Source organism: Hetaerina americana, unplaced genomic scaffold (assembly GCF_022747635.1).
Source record: "Hetaerina americana unplaced genomic scaffold, ioHetAmer1.1.p SCAF_4, whole genome shotgun sequence".
In the NCBI taxonomy this organism is placed as follows: domain Eukaryota; kingdom Metazoa; phylum Arthropoda; class Insecta; order Odonata; family Calopterygidae; genus Hetaerina; species Hetaerina americana.
Window position 1 is genome coordinate 66,660,038 of NW_027286985.1, and position 19,207 is coordinate 66,679,244.

The 19,207-nt window shown below is 38.0% G+C and overlaps 1 protein-coding gene across 5 annotated transcripts in view; it reads right to left on the reverse strand.

Annotated features, from left to right (window-relative positions):
- The window catches only part of Sur (Sulfonylurea receptor), a 100,007-nt gene that overhangs the window by 72,768 nt on the left and 8,032 nt on the right, over positions 1 to 19,207 (reverse strand). For all 5 annotated transcript variants that reach the window (XM_071590768.1, XM_071590765.1, XM_071590766.1 and 2 more), the window contains exon 2: positions 15,238 to 15,739. In XM_071590768.1, the coding sequence (XP_071446869.1) occupies positions 15,238 to 15,739 (502 nt within the window). The remainder of the gene's footprint in view (positions 1 to 15,237; positions 15,740 to 19,207) is intronic.

Consider the following 19,207-nt stretch of genomic DNA (forward strand, 5'->3'; position numbering starts at 1 on the left):
AAAATTGAGAAGAGGTAATGATTTGAAATAAAATGGTTGACTGCGAAATTCATGGATTATTTGATGGAATAGTTTATCAAGACTATGGATAAAAAAAGTCTATAGAAGAAAGAATAGTAACAAATAATGTGTGAATGAGACTTGGGCGAAAGAAGAAAGAGAATTTAGGATAGCACGGAAGGAAGTAGGAACGGAGAGGTAGTTCCCTAAATATCATTAAATTAGACTTCAACTGTGCCTAACCGGAGAGGTGAAGTGCATGGCATGAAGTGTATGTATTCAAATACCATGCTTTCCCTCTACACTATAAATAAAACGAACTAAACTTTCGACTGATTTCTCGGAGGCCGGTTCAGCTTTATTGGAATATCGATTAGGTAACACGTCAATTTCGTCGCAAAAATGGGAGGCTGCCCCTTCCTAAAAGAGAAAGAAACTAAAGTCACATTTCGGTCGGGATTTCAAACTTTATTTTGCTGAGAAGCATTGATTTTCCCTTCCGCGTCGAGATTTAATAATTGGCCTGTTAGCTCAATCAATGTTTTGATACATTTCAAACAGGCTTAGATACATATACCTCAATTTATTCCTATTACTGCCTCATCTTTGTGATGACATTTACGTTATTCGAATTAATGTAGAGGTAGACGTATATCCTGCTTTGCTTCACGAGTCCCAGTTTTAGCTTCTGTGATAATGGTACAAAAGTATAATATTAATCGTTACTAATTTTATGAAATTAATGATACATATTTCAACATTAATTTATCTAATGATGCATAATTATTAATCGTATGTGGCTTCAACATGAAACTAATATCATTTGGTGGTCAACATTTCGATGACCACCATCGGAATTACGGGTGGGTCGTTCAATAAGTCTGTAGGAAAAAAAAAGAAAAGAATTATTATGGTGAATTTTTTTCAAAACTCTATACTTTTAGCTCGACACACTTTTCCCGGCGCTTCTCTAACTTTTTTAAGCCGTCCAAAAAGGCGTTGGGAAGGTCCTCAACTTAGGCATCTGTATTGGCGATGACGATTCACGTTGACCTCTTCGGTCAACGTGAATCATTTTCCGCCGAGCCATTTTTTCAAGTTTGGAGATTTGAAAAATGGCTAGGGGAGAATCTGATGAATGCGGTGGATTTTATAATAATTTGAAATTTAATTCCATTATTTTCGCCAGCGAAACTGCGCACGTGTGCACCCGTGGATGGAAGAGAATTTTTTCATTGCCAAATGAGGTTTTTTTTCTTGATTACTTCGCTCAACCGGTTCAATAACGATGCATAATGCTCTCTATTTATTGCTTTTGTAAGTAATCGATACAGATGATTCAGCGTGCATCCCAAAAAACTGTGGGCTGATTTGCCCGTATTGAACTTCTTCGGAGCCGGATCGCTTTTGAAACCCACTGTTTCGACTGTTCTTTTGTCTCTGTAATGTATTAATAAATCTGTGTTCCGGGCACAGTTATATAAATCGACGCCGTGCATTTTGATATGCCTGCGACCTCAACTATATCGCGAACTTTGACTCATCGATCACTCAAAACCATATCGTGGATTTTGTCAATCCACTGGACGCCATTAACGGTGTTCATCATTTGTGGATGTACGGCCACGTTTAAACTCATCAACCCAATGGTAAAAAGTCGCAAACACAGGATCGGGTGTGCCATGAACTTAATCAAATTCAGATTTGATTTCTCTCGGTGTTAAAACTTTTAAATAGAAGCGTTTAATCACCCCACGAATTTTTTTGCTATTTTTCTAAATAAACAAAAGTTTGTTGCTTCAATTGTCTATGAAAATGAAACCACGTGATGAAAATAGCTGAAACTGTGTACACAGCAGTGTACTGAGAGATGAAATTTACTAAAATCAAACCTTTTCCGATACTACCTGCAGAAGCTCTTCAATTTTCCAAGGAATTATTGAAGGACCTACATTTTGTCTTGGTATTATTTTTTGTCATTAGTACTTCTGCGATTGCATTGGCATGTCACTCTATCAAATCAGTTGCAAGCGTTAATGGATATCATGCGAACAGCATCGTCTCCAGGGTGTTTAATATAGAAAAGTCAATCAAGAAGTTACCTTGCAATGTACTTCTGCCAGATTCTTATGATTTGTTGCTTTAAAGGTGTGGCTCAGAGAAGAACATTAAAATTCCATATGAAACCATATTTCATGTGGGATAAATTGTAAACACATTGGTCGCTCGGTCTGTGGCCGAAGGATTTACAGATACTCAATGCACAATTGTGCGATTATTTTTTATGGTTTCGCCGTGGTCATGATATTGAGAATACATTCATAAATCAGTAAAACAATTCATAAATCGACATTTAGAGAAAAAATTGGAAAATATAACTCACAATTGCACGAAATGGGTCATTCTACGACAGTGAAAAAAATATTATTACTGAGTATTATCAAAGTTAGTGCATACAAAAATTAGCCCCTGGGATTTCGCTGAAATGTGCCATATCCTTTAACTCAAAACATATCCAAGCGGTTGTAATGCCAATATAAAGAACAATGTATTTCCCTGCCAAAACTCCTGGTATCCAGTGTGTACCTCTCGGTGTCAAACGGACGAATTTAACGCAAAATCCGCCCGCAAAGGAAGATTTACCATAAATCCACGAACTTCGATTTATCGTAGCATGCATTTCCATTACCCACGATCTTAACTCGAGCATTATCTCAACAAATTTCAATCTTCATATCATCAGGTGCCGGGGATCACCATTTATCGTGTTTAAAACTTATTTGTTTGTCGTATTTATATGGTTCTTAAATCATTGAATCCTCTTTGGGATGATTCAACAGTTTAAGATGATGGAACTACAAATAGCACAAAAAAGCTAATATTTTCAACGAAATCTTCCATAGTGTCTATACCTTCGATCTGAGACCAAACAAGTGCATGCTTCCTCGTACCACACGAAAAGAAATTACGTTACCATATCGCCTATGGATATAATTCGGCAATCCTTCGCATTAAAGCAGAAACTCACCTGGAAAGGAGGAGAAAACAGCTCTAACAGAACTTGCTTTTGACATCGCACCATACCTTGGAACACAATTAGAAATTCGATTTCCTAAAATATGGATAGTTACTCAGGACTCAAGGCCGCCAACGTCACCCATATTTTTAAGCATGATCATAAATAATAACGGAACGGACTGGCAATCACGAGCCAATATTACATTGTTACATTCCTAGCCCTTTGCTGTACTCCAGTAACTCTGCTAATATTATGGAATTCATCGACGCTAGCACCCTTATTTCTAAACGTCATCAAGACTTTGGACAAACTAAACATGAAGACATTTTAGGAATTTTTATATATGATGTTATAAAAATCAGGAGAAAGGAAGAAATATGCGGATGAGGTCATATTTGGCTTTCCAGAAAACTTTCAACAATAGTCTACGTGGGAGATATTCGTATCCCGCAGGGGAGCGTTTAAGGACCCTTGCTGTTTCATGCTGTTGCTGTATTCGCTCTTAAATAAAATTGACACTTTTCGACAAAGGTATTATCATTCTCAGAGAAATAATGACCTACTCTCAATAGTTTCATGTGATTTACAGAGCGTTGCAAAATGACGCACAACATGGGATAAAAAAATAAACTAAAGATAAACTGCTAATTTACTAGTACTTCTTAAAAAGAAGAGCAAAAGTACATTTGCACAATCAGAGAGTTTTGATGAGCGTGCTGAGCACAAAATAATTTCGGAAGTCACTAATATGCCGAGTAACTCAAGGGGAAATACGTTCTAATGCGAGGGTTGACCAGAGAGAAGTACCCGATTTGAAATTAAAAAATAACTAATTTCTATTTTCTTGAAAACATTTTTATATATTAACTAAACAACTTGAACTACTTCTTTACAAAGTCATTATGCAAATGTATACATTTGCCACAACATGTGACGAGCTTTTGCATAACAGCTTCATATTCCTCTGCTACTAGCTCATTGAGAAAAGTAGTCATCATTTCTTTCAGTTCTTCATAACTTTGGAACTTCGTTCCTGCCAAAAAGTCTTTTAGTTTTCCAGAGAGATGAAAATCTTAAGTAGCCAGGAGCTCGTATATGTAGTGCCTGCTTATAAAAGGTATTGGAAGATGCTAAAAAGTGGAGAGAAAATGTAATTTATCATCAGTTTAACCCACAAACTTTAGTTGCGGGAATTTGAAACCCTTATTAGAAATCTGACACAAGTAATGAATAAAATACAGAGGAAACTTACCTAGTACGCGAGATATTCATGCAAGAAATCCTGGTATGACGTACGTAACTAAATTGACCCATTTAAAGACGCCCCAGGTGAATTGGAGAGAAATCTAACCTATAGCTAAGGTATCAATCTTGATACTTTACTTGCGACCATACCGTTACTACACCAGTACTACGCGTGTAGTGGCAGGTTAGATAATAGTTAGAGAATTAAGAGATGCTCAATAGAATGGATGAATTTAGAGATACATTTTACTCCACGCACTTCACGATCGCAGCTCTAAGAGATGGTAATCCGCGACCATATCAAAAGTACATGAATACATCTTTGCATATATCTCCCTACATTTTAACTTTATTGCATTTGCTCACTTCCTTCCTATTTTCACGGCTGGTTTCCTAACACTACCTGCCACTCCCTTTCGCGACTTGTAAGGTATGTATACGCATAGGTTAGCCCTAGGAGGATAGAAAGTTTGGCATTCTGTTTTTTTGTTTTGTGTATCTCATGTTGTAAATTTATTTACTCCATAAATATTGTCTTTAAACGCCATAAATCTAGACTCCCAACGAGTCTGAGTTTAACGGTGAGTGGTCACCGCTCCCTAATATGTTAATAAGAGAAAGTGAACGCTCTTGAAATCCAGCCCTGACCCTGTAATAAATGATTGCCTTTTTTGTCCATGTAGCTTGTTCCATAACTTAACTATTATTTGTATTAATGCAATCAGTCTTATTAGTGAGAACGAAACCATTTCCTAATTAATCTCATTGAATGTGTAAGACGCACTTAAAGGAATTGTCTTCAATAATGGCCTCTGTTTTATGCTTTCCCGCCATAATAATTGAACTGGTATCTTTATATGTTGATCTTTTGAATATATTTTAATGATTAACCTGACTGGGGAGTTATTTAGCAGTAATAGTCAATACAGTCTCTTTCGACTTCATCGTTATTCCTCTCCGCGTACGGATCGTAGAGGCAGTCATCAATATATGTATGTACGTATTTCCTTGACCCGTATGAGATCTGTCGCGGATAAATCTTTTTGCGGTCTGTGAATCTGGAAGAAAGCCAGACTTTTCTTAAAGTTCTGCTTATTTCTAAATAATCAATTACGTAAGTTTATTCCATTTGGAATTTTTCGCTATCTTAGCTTCCAGTGAGTATAGGTTGTGTAACTAATAGCTGATACATCCTGATAAGTTATCTTTCAAACTTAAAACAATATTCATTGAAGCTTTTGAGCAAATTTAATTTTATAAAACCAAGTCCAAATCGCATGTTCTTTTTATTCACAACAGTAATAGATGTTTACGAAACTTAAACATGAGTCTAAGGCGTTATATAAAATCATGTACTGTTCTATGGTGTTCTTTTTTTCTCGATATGAAGGACTGACCTCCTACCATGTATTCAATGTAGAATTGATTCACTCGATTGCAATGGTCCTTCTAGACGCAAATTTTAAATGCCATAACCGAAGTCGGGCTAACCCTAGAAAATAGATTTATGAAGCTATTACAGAGCTGAGGATGCTGTTTATCGGTTTTACTGGAACACGTCAGTAGTGACTCCGCTTTATCGTTATATTTTTTTCGGTGTGCCATTTTTTACTTCCAGGCAATTTTACCACCAAATGAATTAAATTATGACAATCATAAAATCTTTACCCTCCTGTTTCTTCCCGATAATCTTAATGACACCGTACGTACATTTTCCCATTGCTATAGATCTCTGAAGAATATATCTCATCTGCTAACTCTTGTGCTTTGACTTCGCTTTGTTAAATTACTTTCATAATTCTGTTGACAGATCTCGAAAAAATAGGCTATCTTTGGATTACAAATTGCTAACAAAACAAAATTAAGGAATCATTTCTGTAATCCATTAGTGTTTGTCCCTTACCCGGGTGCTAAATCATTCAGGAAGAATATATAAGTAACCTAAGTTGAAATAAATCTGCTCATCTTCTGCACTATTGATAAGAAAGAACGGAAAAATTTCGCGCAACGCTTTCTTTAATTGAACGAAATTGGATGACGTATTGCAGACACCACATTATCTGCTTTAGTCTTTTCTAAATCTCGCACAATTGTATACTTAATCAGTGTACTTTAATAATTTGAAAACTTCTCTAAAGTGTAGATGTCATTAAGGTTTCTCAAAGGGTTTTCCATGTTTCAATGAATCCATTATTTCATCGTCATAATTCTTCCGTCATACCATAATGATTGTTAGCATAGGCCAGTATTGCTTCAAGCTCTTACTTTTTATTAGAGTCATCATTAACATATTCATGAGCCATTCTTTTTAATGGTGTAACCTCATAAATTTCTCAACGAGAGCGTAATAGATTGCTTTTTAAATGATGTGTGCTAAATACTCCGCCGAAGCGGAAGCTACGGCCAAAATCTATGCCCCATCCACCTGTAGGAATTTAAGACATATTTAATCCTTATGAAATTCACCAGTAGTAAAGTCCATTTCTTTCAAGAGAGAGCCGAAGCAAGCCATGGTTCAGAAAATGTAGAGAGTGATCTCGTAGTTTTCGTGACGCATCCAATTCAGAAATTTCCAACTCGAACAAAGTAAAATTTTTGTAAGTTTGGCAGGGACTTAGATTTAATTATATCCTGATCTTTAGAATATTATAAGTTTTAGAAAGCATCAAAACAACCATCCCCGTTTAAGTAAACTATAAAGCGTTAAATGGGAAGAGAAGTAAACGTCGATAGTAAAGCTTCAGCTGCCATGCTATATAAATCCCGCGCTCCAAGAAGAGCACAGAGGATATAACAGTGAGGATGAAATTTTCAGTAAAAACGATAACTGCTGATGAGCAAAAACACTAATAAATAAGGCAAACATGCCTTCTCTGCAGGATAAGTAACGAAATACTAAGGGCATTGTGCCTTGATGATTAAGAGAGGTAACAAGATAGAGAGAGCATTTACTAGCAGCACTTTAGTTAATGAAGTATTGTGAGGTTTTACTTCGAGGGGCATCAAACATTTCTTTCAATTACCTTGTGAACACAGTATTTAGGGGCTCTTGCACTGATCTTCAGGTTTCCCAATTTTTTTTTTCCAGCCAAATAATTTCCAGAAAATATGGAAATTGCAAAGTGGAACTTTCATCGCTATCCTCCCATTTGCATTTGGTCTTGATAAAGGTTGATTTTTATGTTATTTACATTAATATCAACTTAAAATATATCGTTAAAAATGTACGTATTCTTGAGGTTTCCTAGTTAACGTGTACGTAACCTCATTTTTTTCAAAACCTTTCTTCAAACAGTTGTATTTTTTAAAAGATTTGTTGATATATATTCAATTACCACCTTTTGCTGATAAAATACAAAGCCTCAAGGTCAAAAATTAAAAGGTCGTAATTTAAATTATTTAAATTAACAAAAATATGATCTAATTATTCTAGGTATGAATATCATTTTCGCAAATGCCCAAATTCGCGTAACAAATCAGTTAATTTTTCGTATTAATTTCACTTGTTTTCAAGGTTACATTTAATTAGATTCTGTAGACCTCTGTTGGCGACGGACCTTTCAAACCTGGTTAATCCTTCGTAAAAGAGGACTTTTTAATCTGAACACCATTGGCACGGTAGACGCTACCAAAAGTGAGTCTCCCAAATTCTATCACCAACCGATCGGGGGGGGGGGGACCCGGCGGGGAGCGACACTCATCACCCAGGGCAAATATTTTCTCGCGAAATTTCCCCCTCTGGCGAAAATAAACCCTCACGCTCTCTCGCTCATCCGGAGGAATAATAATGATAAAGATAAGAGCAAGAACGGTCCGCCCCTCGCCCCCGGAAAGCCGATGCGCTCCCCATGTGCCGCTGCTGCAAACATAATCAACCCCTTACCCAGCCTACCCTCCGTCACACGCACGGCCGACATTAATTTCGCCCACGGAGTTCGGTTGATCATCCCACTCTTCACACACGCTCACTTGCCGACCGTCTCATTCGAGTGTAACCTAGTTACGGGAATGGGATGAGGGAGGTGGATTGGGCCGTGAATGCATATTCCATCACCTCTCCGCCGCTCACGCTTCCTCTGAAAATATGTGAGTTTCAATTTCTCTCTCACATCTCACGCTCGGCCCCAGAGCACTCGTGAAGGGCACGATAGCAGAATGAATACGTAGAAATACGTTGAATTTTACCGGGATCCACTGCAAATTATGAGTGCGTAACTTTATTATTTCTATGAAGGATGAACCTCATGGCGATTGGATGGGAAAGGAAGGCGATCTTTCTGAATTTCCACTGATAAGCAGGCGATGATGATTTTGGGAACATTTCAACGAATCTTTGGGAAATTTTCAACGAATTTGGTATGCATGCGTGCAACTGTAATTTTAAATGAAGTAAATCTGACTAAAATCATACCGGAATGAGCACTTTTGTACATTTGCTAAGAAATACGTACATTTCAGAGATACCTAAATGCTAAATAACGTCTTACAGAGGCTCACTGATTCATATGAAATAAATTCAAACAATGTGTTGTAAAGACCCAGGGCACCCTAATGTCATCTCCGTGGTGCCGTAACGCTTCTAACATGTACAAAATTATTAAAAGTCGGCAAGGCGCATAATAATTATAAAATATTTAACTTCTCAGAGAAATTTTATTTAGTATTTCAGGAAATGAAACAGGCAAAAGATAATTGCCAAGCTGGAGTTTCCACTACTAGAAAAGGTCTGGAAAGCACTGTTTCAATCAGCACTAGTTCAGCAAAATATCATTATTTTATTCCAATATCTTGTTAAAATAATTCAGTATTATGATCATCGAGAGCCAAATACTTAAAAAGCCAAAATTGTATGAATTTGTTGTAAATGATTGTAGTGCTGACTTGCAGCGAAATCAGTTATCTTTCATGACGCGTGACAAATTCGTTATTTTCGAGGTACCACGCTTCATTTTAGACCATAGAACTTCCAAAAATTGCAAAACCATATCCACTGGATGTTAACTTCAAGACTCTTTAGGAGAAAAGTTATTTTTTATCTCTACCATTATCGGTCCACGAGATTTAGGGCAGACGGACACAAACATACATGTACTTAGCAACGGAAACCAATTTTTATTAAGTGCACTACTCAGTACATTAGCTTAAGCGCATGCAAGTCACTGCTTGTCATGTAAAATGGTGGTTTATGTCCTCAATATTTGGCGAGATTTTTTAATTATTCCATGCCCTGTTTGAACATGGAGACTGCTTGAAGTCCGTTGCGGAGAACTTAATCCGGGCAACTCTTCAGAAATTCATCTAGTGTGTCTAACAGTCCATGCCAGTAAGCCTCAGCGACGGCTCTCTGCTAAAATAAAGCGCTAAATGTTTTTGAGGGAGGAGCCAGGATCACAAATATACAACTCCTTGTGAAATAGTGGTAGGGCATCAAAAGTCTTTGGCGACGAGAAAAAAAATTTCAGGGATTGCCCAAAGCCTTTCTCTGGTCTGTGGTCCTCAAACGAGCGCCCGTGATCCTATGGGTCTTCTAATATGTAAGTTATGTTGCACATGTTTAATGCTTTAAAAAGATGTATACATATTCATACATATATACACACACAAACACACACAAACACGCACGCACGCGCGCACACACACGCACACACAAGCGTAAAAACGTTTCCTTGACCGGGACTCGAACCACGGATCTTTGACTATATATATATATATGAATGCATATATATATGTATATATATGCATATATATATATATATATATATATATATGTATATATATATATATATATATATATATATGGTGGGTCGCGGTAGTCCAGTGGGTAGAGCGTTGGACTGCTGACCGGAGGGTCCCGGGTTCGATTCCCGGGCAAGGCACTCTGGGCACCTGCAGCTCTACCCAAGCTATGTGATTTTTCGGGTACCAGGTCTTCCTGGGAAACCATAACCGGCACAGGGAAAGGAACTGGCCCCCCTACCCTGATGTGTGAATTTTCACACGCCGTATAGGGCTTAGTACTGAGTGATCTCTACCATCACCTACTAAACCGACCTTCGGGTTGATTACTGTGTTTATGGTTTTATATATATATATATATAGAGAGTTTCACTTGAAGAAGGCCTCTGAGAGGGCCGAAAGCTCGAACAATTCACCGTGTGAGTGTCCTTTTAAATTTTGCTGTTCTATTTGTGTTATATTGTGCCATCCCATTATATATATATATATATATATATATATATATATATATATATATATATATATATATATATATATTATGTGTATATGTGTGTGTATGTGATTATCGCTTTTTGGATGCAAAAACTATTGTTGGAATTTTGAAGACATGTTTAAAAATAATTAAAAAAGAACAGATATGCTTTAGTTCGACAGACAATCATTTTTATTCCTGGACCGTTAATATTATTTCTACAATAACCGAATCCAAGTTATGCTAAACTTTATCTACTGCAATGAAGAAGTATTGGGCTAATAGAGACATTCGGTGGGAAGTAGCCTTTTTACTACTTTCACTAACTACAGGCCGTTTCCGGATGATTTAGGCGGCAGTGCTTTCAGGCTATTCCAGAACGCAGTTCCCATTCAAAGTTAAACAGGATAGATGCATTTTCTGAAGGCATGAAGACAACGGGTTCCGTCATAATCATTTCGAGGTGAATCAGAACGAATTGAGCTCATTTCCTTCCTAAGTAAGTTTCGTCGTTCACTCGTGTAGTTTATGTTTGTCTCTTTTGGGTTAGTTGCCGTTAGAGTCTCTGAGTTATCCATTATGCAGGGTTGGTCAACTTGACAATTAAAGGTTAGGAGAGACTGACCTTTAAACTTAACCTCGCTCTCGGTGAAGTATTCCAGTTTGTGGAAGTGAGTTTTGAACGAGTACAGTCGTAATAAATGAAAAAGAAACACTTTGTTCCAATCCACCACTTTAAAGTGGTGGATTGGAACAAAGTGTTTCTTTTTCATTTATTAAAATGAACTTCCAAAAGTTGAGGCTGAAACTATTGAACTGAGTACAGTCGTAATTGACTGCAATGCGAAGGCTCGGCTTTCGGGGTTGGTTCTTCTAGAATGTTTTCTCTGCTGCACGTGGTTTCATTCTGTAAACCCCGCCTAACTATTCAATCATTCGGCAGAGTAATATACTTTATTGTAATTTATTTTTAATCTATCGAATTTCAGAACAAGTAGTGCATGATGTGTTATGCATTTCATTTCAATTACGCAAAAATATTTGTTTCCTTTCAAATTGACCCAAAAATATTTGTTAACCGAATAAATATTTGAAAAAGTGGCTCAAGGAATCCTACGAATTACACACTCTCTTTAGACTTTACCTTTAACTGTGATCCTTAAATATTCGAGGCATCCGATCCCATTGACATTTCGTCTCGATGTCAAATTTTGCATTTATGCTTTGGCTCAAAGATCAGATCAATGTTTGCGAAATAGAAGCATGACAACAATGAGTGACTCCGTTTCACTTGATGCTCAAATCGATCGCAAGTCACGGAATTGAGGTCCCCTGTTTTCCCTTCTCCTTCGATTCCTTTTAATCCCTGGACGCTTTCTGTTTCCACAGCACTAACCGTCCTACCGTGGTGGCGTAACTGCCGTCGGACGGGAGAAGTATGTATGCCCACCGCCGTCTCGCCTCCTGGGGGGATGCCTGTGTGTGTGTGGGGCGGGTAGGGTCGCCAGGTGTTTCAGGTGGGCTCACCGAATTTTGTCTCGGCCCCAGTTGCGTCATCCATATCCGAACGTTCCGAATTAGTTTTCTTTAACGACTCTTCGTAGCGTTTTCTCTCAACTCTTGTAAACTCTTGCTTTTTTACCCTCTGTACCACATATTTTTGTGGTCTCTCAATGTCACTTGTACCATCAAAAGTACTTCCTACCCCCTCTGATATGAAATCGATAGGGTTGATTTAACAGGAGACCACACAATTTTATCTCACATTAAAATTGGGAAATACGATGGGAATCCATTGTAAAAAATTAAAGTGATTAAGCCCGAACTGACAACTTTGGAAAAGACATGCTTACCCTTTCTGCTCCTGCATCAGTCTAAGCTTTAATATAGACTAATGGATTCCTCTCAGGTCAAAACAATTCCATCGTTGGGCTTCCTAAAAGATGATAGGAATGAAGTGGGAAACGCGTTTACCTAAGTTATCATAACTTAGTAGAAGCTCAATTATTTTTGTTACATTGAGTGAATGTCAACTTTTTTAACCATAGTTGATAACGCCGCGATTAATGTTTCGTTTTGAGTTTTTCCAATAGTAGTTAATTTACTTTAAAATAAAGCGGGCATACATTGCTAAAGTTATAATTAGTAGTATACCTTACTTCTTCTATCAACAGGATTCGAATTTAATCTCGATGTGCACTTCATTGGAATTTGTGTAAGCAACTATTATTCCTGAAGATATCGTTTCCTTTGATTTTTTTGGTGATTACCGAATTTTTTTCTGTGAATGAAAATGTTAGAAGTAACATGTCGTATTGAAGTTTATTGGACCAAGTAATTCATGTGTGTATCCTTTTTTTCCACATTACTGTTTTTTATGACCTATTCGGCCTATTGTCATTATTTTAAGATTTATTTCATGTGCCGCTTGATTCTGGGTTTATTCAAGATGTCCGCGATAGAATTCGCGGAAATTTGATTTCGAAGTGACTCAATAAGTGTTGGTGAAGAGGAACGTGAGATACGTTAGCTTTTGTGCGTCTTAAGAAGAGTATTTCAGCGAATACGTTTAGCATTCTTTCCTAAGTTTTATCGCGTGATAAACGCATTTTAATTTTCCCTCCGTTCCACAGGCACTGTTCCTCGCCCGGTGTCATAAACTTTATGCTCATTTTATTTCTCAACAGTTCGGACATTAGTTTCAAAAGATTTAAGGGCAGCTAAGTTACAATAGGCCAACAACTTTCCCTTTTTCCTCAATGTAATCAAAGGGAACACTGGTGGAATTTATACCTAAATTTCAGAAACCGTCCTTGGAGAAAATGTATCGGTTACATTAAGGTTTTTCTCAGGAAAAAAATAGACTTTTTACAATGTCCGTCAGTTGTATTTTATTGCTGGGATAAGTTTTGTATGCATTGTTACTTATTCAAGGTCAGGCTGACGAAATGCTCTTAAATCTTACCCATTCAGCCGCATGCTGGTTATCGCAAAATTATTATTGAAATATTATTCTTGACACTGAGGGTATGTCACAGTAGAGGTCCCGTGGAAATTGGAAATTTCATCGGAACGGCCCAGGGCAAATCGTTTTCGAGATGAGATGTCAAACGGCGCCAGCGGCAAGGAAGCACTCGATTTCGCGGATTTCGAATATTGAATTATGAATTTTCAAAATCACGCCTTACGTACACTCTTAAAAACTTTAATACTGACTGTAATCGCTCAATGAGTCACGAACTGCGATTCTTCCATGGAAATTATGTCTAACGGCTCATCTACATACTCGGGTGAGCATTTACGATTAAAACGTTTCATACCTTAAGATTATACTCGTGGTATTTCACCTTCAGCGCCAAATGACCCGACCGGTTTTTGGTGACCTGGATCAATCCGATTGAAATTGCTTAAAATGTGATATTAAAAGTAATTATATTTCATCGCCACTTGAAGAGAACCGTGGAGAGTAATCAACGAGCTACGGTGGTGCTGAGGAAATGGGGATAACGGGAATCATGGTTTCTGTTACACGTTACTTTTTGGTTAAGTTTCCATGGAGATAACTAATTCATATTAGAAAGAACTATTTACTTTAGAGCCATAGAAATAACCTAAGTTATGGATATAAAATAATCACCAATATGACGGCCTTTTGGTCAAGTGATCTTTTAATATATGATGCCAAACGAGAAATCCTGTTCTGTCATTTAAAATTGAATATCATTCATTCGAAAACGGTAATAAAACAAAGCGCATGGTGAACCTATGGAAAGCAAAAAGCTATTATTTAGCAATACTTTGTAAGTATTAAATACCTCAGTTTCCATGTTTTCGCGAACAACCACGATAAAAAAGGGCCAGTCGCAACGAACTGGTAGCAGGATTCTGATTCCCACGAAATTTCTCCATGGTTTACTTTTATTTAATATGCTCGAAATTTATGTGTTTTCTGGCCTTGCCTTTAAAATGTAGCGCGTTTTGCTAGTTACGCGTTCGCGTTGTTAGGCAGTATTCTTATGAGCCAGAGTTTGTGGTGGAATCGAAACCTCAGTCCGAGAGGACCGATATGATGACGCCAATACAAACCAGGAGGAAGAAAGAAGGCTTTAATTATTCCTTATTGCACTTGCGGTTTTATTAGCTTTGGAATGAATTTATCTTCGCGCAAATGTTCCCAATTTCCTTCCTATGCTCCCAATTTTACTCCGCGTACAACTCGTGTTCCAAATCTGTCAGGCAACGTCCATCTCTCCAAGGGTTGTCCTACAACCTTGTTTTCTCCCGCCGGGCCCTTTGTGAAATTTGAAATGGTCAGAAGGCGCCTTTAGAAATGCTTATAGCTGGGAGTATTAAACTTATGTCTTGATCGCAGTTCATGAAACGACCAATCACGGAGAAATTTAAAAAAATATGAAATGGATGTCGGTCGCAAATAACATTAATCATTGCGCTTTTGGCCCTCAAAAATACCCCTCCATTTTTCTCGTTTTTAATCGATTCGTTTATAAATCTACTTTTCTTGTTTCGAGAGTTCGCCGTCAACAACCCTTCCATCCCGTATTTGGTCACCACACGTAGGTGTTCTTGGCACGATTGATGGTCGATTAATACCTATCTCTCTCACTCAACATCCAGCCTCCTGGTTCCGTGTTACGTCAATCCATTGGTGTTCGGTTTCAATTTAGCAGTCAGGAAGAAAGAAAAAGTTCCTCACAACTGATGACACAAGGGAAAGTGAACGGTTCATAAAAGAAATATGTCTTACCTGTGAGCAGATATCGATCATGTCCGTTAAGAAGTGAGAGGCATACAGAATCGTAGCTGCGGTGGCTGCCCTGGAACGGAACCGGACCTCGTGGCCCCCCGGCCCCGTCGTGGCCCTCGGCACCCTCCCCGCGGCTCCTAAAACCGCCCAGATGAGGAGGAGAGCGTAGGTCAAGAGACTCGGTCGAAGGCGGAAAGATCTCGAGAGTCTCAGAGCCGTCGCCATTACTAGGGCAAAGAAGGAGGCCAAGGGGGCGGCCAGGAACACCGGGCTTCCCCGGGGGAACAGGGCCTCAGCGGTCTCCGACAAGTGGACCACGAAGAGGCCGAGAGATAGGATGCACCTCCACGTGTGGAACTTTCCCCATTCGGGGGAGGCCTGGGATGATAAGTGCTCCTGCGAGACGGAGGTGCTGTCTTCCGCATCCTCAGTGACCTCGGACGCCGCGATTTTCCGCCGCCACCCTCGGCGTCTTTTGGGGCGACCTCTGTTTTGACCGCTGCTGTGTCAATTAAAAAGAGGAATCATTAGAGCGGGAATTACTTGCTAAGCCGACAATGTCTTTATTACTTAGGTTGGATTCAGATCATTAAATCGAAAACCTAATATGGTAATTATGAAGAAAAATTAGAAAAAAGGAGTAAAGCCAACGGTAAATAAATGCTTAGTCAATTATATAATTACAACCCACGACTGGTTGATTTGTATTAATGATGAAACTAAAATCTGAACAAAAATAAATGCATTGCATTAGGGATCACAAGGAAATGAAAAACAGGAAATAAGACACCCATGATAGAAGAAAACGTTTGAAAAATTGGACTTGTGTGGAAATATTCAGTAGTTGAAGAGTATAAGGGGCTATCCATGTGCATTTGTACGTCCCACCCAATCAGGAAAAGCTTTAGACATTATGCGTGCAAAATGTTTTAGGTTACACGGAAAATGCCTTAATTTTGTTCAAGAGCAGTGTGTGGAAGGACCGATGGTAAACTGTAAAGCAGATGATTGTCATACAAATGCTAAAGTTTCCTCTTGGGAAAGAAGAACAATCGTGCCTTGGTGTTAGCTTCGGGTTTGAAGAATAGTAGCTCAGAGAGTAAGAAAATCACGCTTGACCACAGTTCGTGGGGCTTAGCACACGAACACCCTCTCATGATGACTACAAACATTTGTAGTTAATGCCATAAGTAATGTCTTGCAATTAATTTTTGAGAAACTTAATGTCGAGAGAAAGAATGACCGCTCTTCACAACATACGGAAGTAGATTAATTCAATGGATTGTTAACTCTGATTGTGGGGACCAGGCTGTTACTGAACTCTCCGTGACCAAATAAAAATATTCCCATGCACTATTTCAGCTAGGATAATGCTGTGGTAATCGAGAGCCTGTTCATTAGTGACCGGCAAATATAGAGAGCCGATGGCGCGGGAATGACGCACTAGTAATAAACTATAATTAACAAAATCTCGAATTGCTTTTGAAGTTCTGCCTGTTAAAAGTTAATGCCCACATAAAACTCTTTTGGTTATATTTCTCCATAGGGCGACTATTTTAAGATATAAATAGCCATTGTTAGCTTAAGTGTATTCGAAAGAGGTTATTATTATTAAATGGCGCCATTTAGTATCGATTATTGAAGATATCATTTAGCTTACGATCTCTGGTTTGTGTAGGAGTTAAGTTATAATTTTTAATCGATTTTAATACCAGCTGTCTGACTGGAAAAGAAAGCCACTGATGCTGAATATAATGGAGTATACCATTTTGATTTCCTAATTGTTTGATTCCTATACGAACTTTGTGGAAGACATTTGAAATGCCTCAATAGCTTCCCGACTGGCCTTCCAGAGAGTGGGTTTTGGTGTTGATTTTTTTCTCGCTGTTGGAATTTAGTACCAGTTGGAAAGTATGTTTAACGAGTTATTTGGATGATGGTGGCTTACGTTAGCTATTTTTCATTTCAAAATTGGAAATTTAGATTCATAGTTTCTCACTTGGCCTACGGTTTAAAATAATTAATTCCGAGCAGATATGCGGTGCAGCTTAAGAGCTCCAGTGTAAGATAAAATAAGAACTTCAATGTCAGTATTATCCACACAAATGTGGGCATTGACATTGTGACCACACAGGAAAAGATGAGGAAATCCTTGGAAAATTAAAAGCACTTTTTGATACGAATAAAATAAATGGTTATAAGAATAAAAAAAGGTTGAATGCTTCAGGTGCGTTTTAGTCCACGACTCAATTTTTTTCTCTCATTTTAAACGAGTGAAATAATATAGCCTGCCCTGAATTTCCAATTTATTCCCATGTCTTTCAGATTGCGAGCGCATATTTCCCCTTTCTCACCCCGGATTTTAGTGGCTGAAAATATTATTCTGAATATTTAAACTTTTGCTCTACTACTCCATCACGATTATGATTCACCACCGTAAGTGTTACTTAAAATTACACAGTTTAAAAATGCTTTCTTACATTTGAACTTTTTAGTAATATTTTGATACTGATATGCCACTAGTTAGTTAGTTTTGTGTTAAATGAAGGTAGCAACTTCTATTAGGTTAAATTTATGGCTATAGTCTTAGTGAAAAGAAGGTAATTATGGCCGATAGAGCAAAGATTTTCTGTATGTCCTCAGAAAAATAATTGAATGTAAAATATAAAAAATTTCATGAATACAAATCGCATCGGGAAGTTCATTTCTGTGTTCAACATGGGGATTGAAGTCTTTAAGAGTCAGGTATCCGAGCAACTGCGGTCCTTTTGTTCCGCGAATTTAGTTGGACAGATACCTCGCTCATTTTTACATATCGGTGTTTTATCTTGCCTTCAGGTTAAGCGATGCTGCCCGACGATTTAATCGAGTCAATTTTGGATGGTCATAATATTTCTTATTACTCTTGCCATTATTAAAGCGTAGCTCACCATTTGTGCCAGCATCTTCAGCACTTGCGATTTATAATCATTAGGTTTCGTGTACTGTTTGAATGAAAGCATTAATTGGCAGCAGGATATCTTTGATAGCAACTTCGAATCAATCCTTGAATCCATGATGATGATAACTTTTTCATAAAAATGTATAGCACCTCATGAATGCATATTACAATACATGCAGAGGTCAAATCTGTAAAAACTCATTCAGATGAAATTTTTCCTGTCCGGTTCATATTTTGAGCCATCATTGAGTGAGAGTTTCTTGATTCGAGGAATTGATGCATTTGAATGCTTGAACACTAAGGATTGATTTAGGAAGGCATCGAATGAATCCATGATTTTCATCAATCGAACGAAAATCAAGTTTTTGTTCGATGGATGACTCCGTGAAGTACCCATCACGTTGCTACGAACGAGGAGACGAGAAACTTCTTAAAATCATCTCGGTACATTGAAAGACATCTGAAAATGCGGATACGTTAGTAGTGCAATTCGAAAATAAAGAGGGAGCACTCGTGAATACAGTACGTAAATGTGACCATGATGCAGCATCTTTATCAGATGCCGCGGGAAAAATATTTATTGACCAGTCATACCTTTGTTTTTAGAGAGTGCCTCCCTTCCCCAACCCGTTTCCATTCCCCTTCTTCGCCTGGCTTCAGGCTCTCTTCAAATGTTTGGATTAGCCTCAAGAATAGTAGTTCGGTTTATCTTGTCTCAATGTTTGCCGACTTTTAAACTGAATTTTGGCCATCATCATGGGATGTTGATGCTCCCACTTGAATTGAATTTTTGCGAAGCGAATTATTTCAGGCTGCTCATAACAGCAGACGACTGATGTTAAGAAAAATTATTGGTCCGGAGGATTAACCTTTGAGGGTGTCCTTTTCTCGTCACAATAAGATAATAAAGAACTCACTTTATATTTTAACATATCGCAGAATCTCTGTCGGTGCATATCTACATCTGCAATGAATTGCGATCAGTCTTCGATGCTCATTCCAAAAGGACACGTCGTCTTTCATCATCTA